At 60.6% G+C, this 11,363-nt stretch overlaps 1 protein-coding gene across 1 annotated transcript in view; it reads right to left on the bottom strand.

The window, feature by feature from the left end:
* Positions 1–2,173: 2,173 nt before the first annotated feature.
* Positions 2,174–11,363, bottom strand: part of BEGAIN (brain enriched guanylate kinase associated) — a 13,827-nt gene continuing 4,637 nt past the window's right edge. The window contains exons 4-7 of the mRNA XM_017892245.1: positions 10,025–10,091; positions 8,911–9,018; positions 5,551–5,634; positions 2,174–4,343 (exon numbers count right to left, since the gene is read on the bottom strand). Coding sequence (XP_017747734.1) covers positions 2,997–4,343; positions 5,551–5,634; positions 8,911–9,018; positions 10,025–10,091 — 1,606 coding nt within the window. The 3' untranslated portion in view covers positions 2,174–2,996. The remainder of the gene's footprint in view (positions 4,344–5,550; positions 5,635–8,910; positions 9,019–10,024; positions 10,092–11,363) is intronic.

The raw sequence follows: 11,363 nt of genomic DNA, 5'->3' as shown, positions 1-11,363 counted from the left end.
GCAAGGGTCTAATAGTGCTGGCTGCTCTGGGAACAGGACACCTTGCAGGCCCGGCTGTGGCAGGCATTGCAGCCCAGGCAGGAGAGCCCTGTGAGGTGCAGAGGCCATCTCGGGGGCTGCAGGCACTGAGGTGGCAATGTGGGGGCCAACAGCCTGTATCTAGCCCTCCACATCTGGGCCAAGGCTGCCACCCAGGGCAGGTACGTCTGATTCGGTAGCCCCCAGGAGAGCTGGGCAGGGCCTTTGTCACCTAGAGGTGGGAGAGCCAGAGCGCCCCTCTTTCTGACCTCAGCTTTCCCATGTCTGAGTGACAGAAATCTTGCAGCTAACACTGGGGCAGCTGAGGCTTGGGTTCCCCTCTGGGGATGCCTCTGCCCACCGGGTGCCAGTTATTTCTCTCTCCTGCCCTCCTGGCTGCCCCCAGCTCAGTGAGGACTGTGGCTCCTGTTCTGTCCACGGCCCCAGAGAGGAGACCAGAATCCCAAACCTCTCCAAGCTTCCTCTGGCTCTGGGATGCTGCTTCCTGGGGCGGCACTTATGGCTGGAGAAGACACAGCCAGGCTGGTTCTGGCTTCTTCTGCAGAGGAAGTGGAAGGGCAAGGATGCAGGGAGCCACGGCTGGTGCCCACTCTCCTTGGAGTCGTCTGACCAGAGACAGAGCAACGCTAGGGCTACACACAAAGCCAGGTGTGCCAGGGAACCTCTAGGCATGAGCCTGGGGTGAGGTGCTCCCCACTGGGACGTGCCCCCAGGCACCTACAGGGACAGCCATAAAGGCCGCCTTGGGGAGGGGCCTCCATCCTCAGCCTTGAACCTACACATGCACATCTTCAAGGGCAGGGATGAGTGTGTGTCCAAGATGAGAAGGCGTCCAGAGAAACAGGGCTGCCGGAGCAGGAACCATGAGGAGGCCTGCACAGACCACAAGGTCCAGTCCCAGACCAGCTTGTGAAATGGTTGTGCCCACCATGTTGACAGAAATAAGAGACGAGCTGGAAAATATCTCCAGGGAATGGGAAGCTAAGAAAGTGGCACTGTGGATTTGTAAAACAACCAAGTAGAAACTCCAGAAATGAAAAACGTGAATAACTGAAATGAAAACCCCAGTGGCTGTGTGTGGTAGCTGAATAGACACAGGAGGGAATTAGTGAGTTGGAAGACAGATGATGCACAGTGTAGCAGGGAGAGCGCAGCAGCCACAGAGGGTGTGGGGAGGGACGGCAGGGCCCGCTGCAGTCCTGGGGTGGCACAGGGTGTGGAGAGGGGCGGCAGGGCGTGCTGCAGGCCTGGGGTGGCACAGGATGTGGGGAGGGGCGGTAGGGACTGTTGCAGGCCTGAGGTGGCACAGGGTGTGGGGAGGGGTGGCAGGGACTGTTGCAGGCCTGGGGTGGCACAGGGTGGGGGAGGGGTGACAGGGCCCGCTGCAGGCCTGGGGTGGCACAGGGTGCAGGGAAGGGTGACAGGGCCACTACAGGCCTGAGGTAGCACAGGTCTGGGAAACAAACCCGGAGAGAGAAAACAGAATGGGCAGAGAAATGTTTTAAAAAAATAATAGTTGAGAATTTTTCCGAACTGGTGAAGTACACCAATCCACGGATATGAGACTCCCTCAGAATCCTACGAAGGATTCCTAAGAAGGAACTCCATACCCAGACACACCTCAGGGAAACCGCAGAAAGCCAAAGTCAAAGAGAAAATCTTACAGAGCTGGAGAAAAGAAAGCAATTTTTTTTTTTTTTTTCTAACCAAAGGAGCGTTTCCTGGACTGACAGCCAGTTCCCAATACCAGCAGGAAGGCAGAGCAGAGTGGCAGCATCCTGTGTGCCCAGGGAAAAGGCTGCCTGCCGACATTCCGTCTGCACCCCCGGTACCTCTCAAGGAGCAGAAGCCAAGTCTGAGACACGAGGATTAGGGGCCAGGAAATCGGTGGGGCAGCGCACAGGAGCATGAGATAAAAGAGTTGTCATATCCGGTGGGTTGGGAAAAGCAGGAGAATCCACACCCTCGACAGGAACTTGGATGCCGGGGTGGGGACCGGGTGTTATGGGGATGGGGTGTGAAGTGGGGTTAAGGGGCCCAACTTGGCTGCAGAGAACAAGACTAGGGAGGGACACCAGGGGCCCTAGGTTCCCGAGACCAAAAGGCAGGAGGTGGAGAAACAGCCCAACCCAGATTCTTTCCACCAGCGTCTTTTATTAATGAATGCAAAATACAGTACTAACTGACAGGGCATGCATCAGAGACGACAAGAATGCAAGCTACAGAAACCAGGAGTGGAGGGCCTCATCATGTCTGAGGTAGAGTAGACGGTGTCAGGGGGTGGACCCGGGGGGCGGAGATGAGCACCGGCCGCACTGGGGCATCATCCCGGCCCACCAGGGACTATGGGCCGTGGGAGGGCTCAGGGCGGTGTGGTGGCCACACTGCGAAAAATGGATTTTTAAAACACTTCATAGCCCCGAATTCGTTTCAGCTCCCTCTTCATGGACACAACTTCAGGGTTCCCTTGTCACTGGCTGGCGGGGGTGGTCTCGCCACTTCCTACTTGCAGAGTCTGGTCTCCACAGGACACCGTCCTTCCCTTCCCTTCCAAGGGGCAGGCCCCACGCACCCTCACCCAAAAAATAAAGGAGCTTTGTGTTGAAAACGCCAAGGCAGCCGTCCAGGGAGCTGGAGGCCAAGTGCGTTAAGAAAGACCCTTTTTCTCTATAAAAATAGTTTCGCTTTATAAAAGGGGGGATGCTCCTCTCACATGGGGAAGGACGTGTGAAAACGTTCTAAGTGGAGTTCCACGGGGCGGGGCTGGGTGGACGCCGCGGTGTGGGGGATCCTCCTCTCAGGCCTACAGGGTTGGGGAGGAGAGGAGGTGCTGGGAGGAACAGACTCCTCCTTGGCAGGGGCGGGGAACAGCGGGGCTGGGGAGAGGTGGGGCCGGCCCCTCTGGGGCCCCGTGGGCTGGCGGGGAGGGGCCCACGGCCAGGCCTGCACGCAGGTGCTCAGTTGAGCAAGGTTCCGTAGAGCTGGGCCTTGGTGAGGCTGTCCTTGCGGCTCAGCCCCGTGCCACCAGTCCGCGGAAAGGCCTGCTGCGGGCTGAGGCGGGCGGCAGGGTGCATTTCTGGGGAGGCCTCCATGGAGCTTGGCTCCAAGGAGTCCCTGGAACCCTGCTCGGGCTCAGGGCTGCTGGCGGCCCCACACAGCTGCACCCCGAGCCTGTCCCCGTCCCCCCCCTCGCTGGGTGCGTAGCCGGGCAGTGGGTCAGCCGAGCGGCCGGGGCTGAGGCTCAGGTCGCCGCCCGCCCGCAGGAAGCAGGGCTCTGCCAGGTGGCCCTGGGAGAGGTCGTCCCCCTCCGAGAAGCTGTCGGCCTTGTAGCTGGCGTAGAGCGGGCTGGCGCGGCCGTCGGCCTTCTTGCCCGGGCTGCCCCCGGCCCCGCCGTAGTAGCGTTCAGAGAAGCTGCAGGGTGAGGCCCGGCCGGCAGCGCTCACGGGGTAGGAGTAGGCGCCAATGTCCTCCACACTCAGGGGCCGCCACTGGCTCCTCATGTCCTCCCCGGGGAGCCGGGCGGTCCCCGGCTTGGCCCGCAGGCTCCACAGGTTTGGGGGCATCAGGGCCTGCTGGGGACCCGGAGAGGCCGGGAAGCGGAAGGTCTCGGCCGGGTACGGTGACATGGTCCGCCCGAAGCCCGGGGCCACTTCGGCCTCCAGCGGGGCCGCCACCGCGGCCGTGGCCTTGGCAAAGCGAGGGCTGCCCTCATAGGTGGCGGCGGGTGGCTTGCGGTCGAAGAGCTCGTCGCGGCTGTTCAGGTAGATGGCCTGCTGCGAGGCGGTCAGCGTGCTGGCCTGCGCGTGCTCCTTCTCCTCCGACGTGGCGCTGAAGCTGGAGTAGGAGCTGGACGTGGGCAGTGAGCCCGCGTAGCTGGGGAAGGCCTCGTGCTGGAAGCCCGCCGGGAAGGCCGCCGCCTCGGCCTCCTCCTCCTCCTCGGCCGCGCTGTCGGTGGAGTTCTGGGTCCGCAGGAAGCCCACGTCGGTCACGGGCGCGTCCACGCTAGGCCGCCGGTCGCGCCGCCGCTCCTCCGGGCAGTAGAGGGCTGTGTCACTGCAGTAGACGTCTCCCTTGTAGGGGGGCCGCGGGCCTGGTTTCTCCACCCCGTCGCAGAAGGCCAGGTCGCGGGCCGAGGCATCGGACAGGCGCGAGGACAGGCTGGTGGGGTCCGGCTTCTCCAGCACCTTGGCAATGACGCAGGTGGGGACGCTGTCGGCGTAGGCCGGGTGGCAGAGCGGGGATGGCAGGCTGCAGCCGTGCTTCTCCATGTGCAGGCTCACGCGCTCCTGGAAGTCCGAGGGCAGCTGGAACGGGTAGGGGGAGCGGGAGGGCAGGGACAGGGTCACTGTCAGCATGGCGGCCCAGCCCTGGCCCTGAAGCTGAGGACTGATGTTAGCCATGACCGACAGGCAGACAGACAGACAGACAGACGAACGGGGCCTCCCGGCTTCTCAAATCACACCACGGGGAGCCTGGATCCAGGACGCTGTACTGAACAAGCACCCAGGGGTGTGGGTGCTGTGAGTGCCTGGGATCCTGGGTCATCTCTCCCCACCCCACTCCGATTGCACCCAGGACAGCCCAGAAGCTGCAGTCACCTGGAGAAGCCAGAACCCAGGTCTGATTCAGGTCCCACTCAAGGCTGCACCCACTCCCAGCCCCACCCCACCCATTTTGTGCCCAGCAAGGGGTTGACTTGCTCTCCCAGGCCCATGGGTTTATGGGTTCTACTGGGGGCATGACCCGCTCCCCAGCCCCCCAGTCACGCTGCCGGAGCATTCCTGAAGCAGACAGACTCTTCAGAAACAGATGCAACAAAGATTGCGGGCCAGGGCTGGGCATGCCTGGTGCCGCGTGGGGTGTCCTGCTACTGTTTGATCTATTTTGTGAGTGTCTCAGGCATGGCCCAGGACCAGGGGAAAGGAACACAGGCCTGGCTGGAAGATTGCATGTGAGGGGAGGGTTGGGGGGCAGGGTGCGCAGGGTGCAGTGGCCATAGGCAGGCCGGTGTGGGCCACTGGCCCATCTGCCCTGGGCATCGGGCAGGCCTGGTTCTGGGTCCTGGCTCTGCTACCTGCCTGCCATGTGGCCTCAGTCCCGCCCTCTTTCCTGAATGTTTTCTTTCTGAAATAGGCACCGTCAGTCATCGTGCCCAGCCACAGGCTCCTGCAAAGTTCCGCAAAGGTCACTCTGCCGTGTCAGTGCTCAGTGGAAGCAAGGACCTGGAGCAGCCCTCGAAGGGAACAGAGGGCAACCAGCAGCTGGGGTGGGCCAGAGGGACTCTGGTGAGGGCCAGGGGCTGCCCGGCTGTGTGAGGTGGGGTGTCTCTGGCATCCCCTCCACCATCAGGAATGTCATGGCCCCACAGGAGCGAGGGGGACAGAGGAGGCTCAGGCTCAGCCGGCATCTTCCTCCTCAAAGATATTTGGGGAATGGCCTTGGGGTGGCACTGGCACAAAAGGAGCCCGGTGGTCCCGGGGCGGGGTGGGCCTGGCTGCGGGGCCACGTTACCTCAGACACCTTGTGGACCCTGCCGTAGGTCTGGCTGCACTGCAGCAGCTGGGCCGCTAGATTGCAGTCCTTCCTATAGAGCTCCTAAAAGACAAGAGAAGGCGTTCGGCGCCACTCACCCCAGCCAAGGCCCCGCCGCCCTGACCAGCGCCGAGTGGCCAGCGGGGGCAGTGGGGTGCACAGGGCCTGCTGTGCGCCTGGCAGGACAGGGACCCATTGCTGGCTCCGGCCCTCTCTGGGTTCCACACTCTTGCCTGCAAAATGAGGGCCTCATTCTGACCTGGGGCTGCCGGAGCATGGAGGGCCCTGCTGCTGCCCTAGCCGGTGCCCTCGGGACCCTGCCAAGATGGGAACCTCCCATAAGGTGGGGGGCAGTGGTAGAAGAAGGAGCCCTAATGGCCCTGAGCTCCTGGGGGCCCCCCGGGCTCATAGAGCAGGCCTGGTCTCCCTCTACCTGTCCCTCAGGCTCCCAGAGTCCTTCCAAAGATGATTGGGAGGGAGTGCCAGGCAGGAATGGGAGGCAGGATGAGCCCCCAGCACCTTCCACCCTGTACTTCAAACTTCCTGCTCACACCCCCCTTCCCAAAGTGTGGCCTGGAAACAGTATGGCTGCAGGGCTGGGCAGGGACCGGGCAGGTGTGTGACCCCAGGCCCAGGCGGGCACTGGCTCAGCCTCCTGAGCTGAAAACAGATGCAAACAGTAGGACTCAAGGGGTGTGGCTTTGCCACTGAGAATCTCCGTTGCATGTGCCTGTGTTTGGGGCTTGCATTCCCACCCCACAGGGGTCCCCACTGCGAGGACTCTGACAGCTAGCCCTGGGGTGGCCCGGAGGCCCTGTGATCCACCTGAGCTGCCCCATGGCTGCTCCTGGCAAGGCTGGCCAGTCCCAACCCAACCAGCACCAGGCGTCCTGCTGTCCAGGGAAGGCTCTCTCTGACACAGGCGCTTTTCTGTCCCCCCACTACGGCCCTGGAGCCTCCCTCACTGAAGGCTGGTGCCCCTAACTTGGCCTACACGGTGGAGGGAATTGGAGTCACCAAGCCCCTGTCAGTGCCCTCCTGGGCCTCCTAGGAACAGAACAGCACGACTGCCTGAGAGCTGAGAACTGGCCCCTTGTGTGACCCCAGTCGATCAGCTGCCCCTGGCACCAGAGGACTGCAAGCACTGCCCAGCCAGCCCAGGTCTGCCATTGAGCCCCACCAGCCACAGCCAGGAGTGGCTGCCACTGGGAAGCCGGTGCCATGTCCATAGCCCCTGGCGCACCTGGCTGAGTACCCAAGCGCCTGGGCTATTCATGTCTGAGGTGGCCATCTCTGGGACAGCTGGGAGCCTTTCCTGAGCAGCTGCAGCTGTTGGCTTGGGGAGGAAATGCTCATGGGACATTCTGGCAGAGCAAGCAGGTGGAGGCAAGCGCTCTGGCTGCCCAGGGCCCGGGGCTGCTGGAGTCAGAGTCCCGAGGTTGAGTTCTGGCCCCGTCTGCGAGCGACCACCTGGGTTACCTGGGAAACCACTGAAGTTGGCCATGCCTTAGTTTCCTCATGTGCACCATCCCTGCAGAGAGGCCCCCGGGACTAGTGCCCACTTACGTAAGGGGCCTGGCCTTGTCACGTTAAGAAGCACTTCCTGTCCCGAGCCCATGTCCTCCTGTCCTCCTCCTGTTAGAGCCACACTCCTTAGAAGGGTGGCCTGTGCCTGGAACCACTGCTCCGCTCCACCACCGACCTCCAGTTCCCCAAATCCCAGTGCCTCTTCTTGGTCCTCTGACCTGGTCTCTCAGTAGCTGGCAAGTCAGCTGGCCAGGGCATTGACTGCAGCCCCCTTCTCAAGTGACTGTCGGTGCCCCCCAGCCTGCTGGCCACTCCCTCCCAGGCATCCTTGCTGGTCCCTACTCCGTCCTGGGGCCTCCCTGCTTCTCATCTGCACGCTGCCTCGGCAGTCTCCACTGGCATGCTGGCCTTCACGCTCAACTCCAGACCCGGACCTCCTGCTGCCCTGGTGACATCTCCCCTCTAAGGGCTCCTATGCATCTCCCACCCAGCTCCTGCCCCTCCCCAGCTATCCCCAGCCAGGAAATGGCAGGCAACTCCTTTTGTTTGGGCTCTGAACCCTGTAGCTGGGTTGGGCCCAGCTCTTCTTCTAACAACCCACATCCTAAATCTTGGTTAGTCCTGTTGATTCTATTTTCAAAACACAACCAGAATCTCAGCCCTCTGCCCAGTTCCACCATTGCCTGAGCCACCAACATCCTTTGGACTATGGCCCTGGCCTCCTCCTGATCGTTCTGTTCCTGCCCTCATCTGTACAGCCTGTTCCCAGCATGGCAGCCATGTGAGCCCTGGGAAGCTGCACATGCAATCATGTTGCTCCTCTGTTTAAGAACCTTCCATGGCTCCCCACTGCACTCAGAATAAAGCCCAGGTTTCTGAGAGGAGCCTATACAGCATTGCCTCCTATGGTCTTTCTGACCTCAGACCCTGGCTCCCCCTCCCCCTGGGCGCTCTTTGGCCTCTTTGGGGTCCTCCAAGTTAACCAGGTACAGCTGCACACCACAGTTTTCTTCTGCCTGGAAGCAACGCTCTTCCCACAGATGTCTGCATGGCTGGCTCCTTCACTCCCTCAGGTCTTGGCCCAGCAGCCCCTTCCAGAAGCACCCTCTTGAAATCTGCAGGCCCCGCAGCTGGCGACTCCCTGGTACCGTTCCTCACTTTGTTTCTCTACAGCATTTCACACGTCTAACATACTCCAGAGTTTGCCCCACTCAGATGTGAACTCCACGTGGGCAGAGGTGTTTTTTTTTTTTTTTTTTTTTTTTTTTTTTTGGCCTGTGTTGTTCACACCATCATCTTGGAACCTAGTAGGGTCTGGCAAGGAGTAGAAGCTAATTCGTGAATTCAGAGGCAGCTGTCCGGGGTCTGTGGGGGGCAGCTGGGCCCATCTCACAGGGTACCTGAAATTAGGCCCCATGGGCAGCCACATGGCTGTGATGCGACCCTGGAACAGGCCAAGGGCAGGAGTCCTGAGTGGCCGTGACCCCGCCCTGGGGTCAGGAAGCTTTGCCTTGAATGGGATAATATGGCCCCGCATCCCCTAGCTCAAGTCCTTACAGCAGAGGGTCTGTTTAAGGACGCCCTTGGCGTCCTCAGCGAGGCAGCCCCATCCTTCCCCAACTGCACTAGGTCCTTCTCCAAGCCCTGACCGGCCTGTCCATCCTGTACCCTGTGCCAGCCCCTTGAGGCTGGGGTTGAAGCAGCTGAGCTCAGTCCCCTTCAGAGTCAGACTGTGGCTCCCAGTGCATCCTGGGAAGCCCCCGCCTGGGCCCACCAGCAGCCCTCCACGGGCCAAGTGTGCGTGGCACTCACGTTGTCCTCCGACAGCTTGTCGATGGTCACCTTGGCTTCCAGCAGGTGGCTGTTGAGGGCAACAATCTCGTGGCTCAGTGCACGCTTCTCCTCCTCATAGTGCTGGCCCTGGGGGTGGGACAGTGGGAGGAGGAAGTCTGTGGTTGGCTCCTGGTGGGTCAACTGCACCCCGTGTTGCCCCTTGTAGCCATGAATGACAAGACACTTGAAGGGCCAAGAGGTGCGGGGTTAACGAGCACAGACAGACCCTAGTTCAATTCCTGGGTCCGACACTGCCAATCCAGACAGCCTTGGGGACGCCACTGCCACCCTGAGCCTCGGTTTCTCATGTGCAACACAGAGGTGACAGCGTCCTGCCTCAGCAGCTGGGAGTGGGGACAGAGGACAGATGACTTGCGCCTGGCATAGAGCCCAGCCCACCTCACTAGACAGATTGAGAAACTGAGGCTCAGAAAGGAAAGGGCCTGTGTCCAGGGACCCAGGCAGAGCCATGCCCCGTCCCCAGGCCTGCCACCCCGCCTCTCTGACAGCACCACAAAGGTGGGCAGGTTGTTTCAAAAACAAAATGAGCCGGTCACCAAAGTAGAAAGAAAGGAAACCTCTTCATCCTAGTGAGGGAGTGGCACCAGAAACCCACACCCTGTCCCTCTTGGACATGTCCCAGTGGTGCGGTCACAGACAAAATGGCAACCCCACTGAGGTCATCTGCAGGTGGTGTGAGGGTCCCCATGAGAGTGGAGTTGGGACCCAAACCTGCCTCTGGCTTACCCAGGGCCTGAGTTCGGCCTCTCTATCGTCCTGGGCCCAGGTCCTTGGACTGGCAGGCTGAGCTGGGGGGCCGGTTCCCAGTTTATGTCCTCCATCCACAGCCCCTCTTACACGCCCCCAGGCTGGAGTGCTCCCACCCGCCGCTCAGGCAGCACGGGGGAGCCCTGGACCCAAGTACGCCCTTTGCCGGAGAGCACCCACCCGGCTCCACATGTTCCGTGGAGAAAGGGGTGGGACCAGCAAGACCTGGGTCCCAGCTCCTGAGTGGACCAGGGGTGTCAGCTGGGTGGCTCCCCCAGGGAAGGAGGTGAGGGGTGGGGGAGTGGATGCTGCTTGGTGGCCTCACCATGCGGTACAGCTTGTCCTCCAGCTCCTGGTTGATCCTCTGCAGTGCCATGTAGTTGCTCTGAATCCTGGCGCAGGAGGCAATGGGGTCACTGTCATGCCAGGCCTGGCCCTCCCACGACCCTCATGGCTGCACAGCCTGCTGAGCAGGGTGGCGCTGAATTTGGACTTCCCGAGCTCACCCCACCAGCCTCACCCTGGTGGAATCTGTGCCCCTCTGCACAGAGCAGAAAACATCCCATTAAAGCAAACTTTGGTAGAAGCCTTTCCTAGGCCAGGGCCCAGGACTCTATTTCCCCCTCCACCCCGGAACCCCCTGAAGGTGAGAAGCGAAGGCTTGTTATTCACAAGAGACTCTGTCCCATCTGCACGTGGAGCCAGTTTACTCACATTTGACCCACAATTCTTACAAATCTGTTATGGGGTTGACAGTTCAAATGCAAATGAGCAGGGAAGAGACTTAACACTAACTATGTGATAGGCCCTGGGGTAAGGCTGGAGACCTCACAGTGAACAAGACTCGGTTCTGCCAGCATGGAGGAGTGGAGCCGAGCGTCAGGCAGGAATCAGGTGTTTGGAGATTCCATTGTTGGTGGGAGGGGCTTGGGGATGGTGTCCAGCCTCAGACAACCTATGTGTTGTGTTATGGCCCTTATCTTGCCAATAGGGAAACTGAGGTGAAACTTTAATTACGTAAAGCAGTAACAGGCAGGGCCCAGACTTTAACTGAGGTCTGACTGCACTGCCCAGACTTGGTTTCCATATGAATGGAGGGTGACATCCAAAACACCCAGGAGGTGGGGCTGTTCAGAGAGGGACAAACCCTCTCCCTATGGCAAGTCCTCCCTGGGGGCAACAGGGAGGCAAATAAAGCCAACAGCAAAGGTTGCTCGCTTCTTTCATTTTCTGTTTCAGTAGATGGGAAAGTGCATATTACATTTCAGAAAAACATCCATTTTCAATGTGCACAAGAAAACTGCTTTTCGAAAAGTGTGGTGTTTGAGGGAGCCCGGCACACCTTGATCGACACTTCACTAGCCCGCACGCGCTCAAGGGAATGGTTCCTAAACTGGTTCATCTCCGGGCTAGACACAGCTTTTCCCATCAGGACCCAAGGGACCATGGCTGGGCCCCGGGTGGACCAGTGTGGGTCTGGACATCTGCCGGGTTCAAATCCTGGCTCGGCTGCTCCAAAGTGTGACTTTGGAGGAAGAGCTCCCACTGCCAGAACCTCTGGACTCCGCATCTGAGTGGGGTCAACAGCCAGGGTGGGAGGGGAGCACCACGTGCGATTTCCCGGGCCTCGCCCCCTGCCCTGGCCCTCGCGCCCCGCCCCGGCC

Source organism: Rhinopithecus bieti, unplaced genomic scaffold (genome assembly GCF_001698545.2).
Source record: "Rhinopithecus bieti isolate Rb0 unplaced genomic scaffold, ASM169854v2 scaffold_20150, whole genome shotgun sequence".
NCBI lineage: Eukaryota > Metazoa > Chordata > Mammalia > Primates > Cercopithecidae > Rhinopithecus > Rhinopithecus bieti.
The sequence above is the reverse complement of the archived record's forward strand: the minus strand, read 5'-3'. Positions and strand labels throughout refer to the sequence as shown.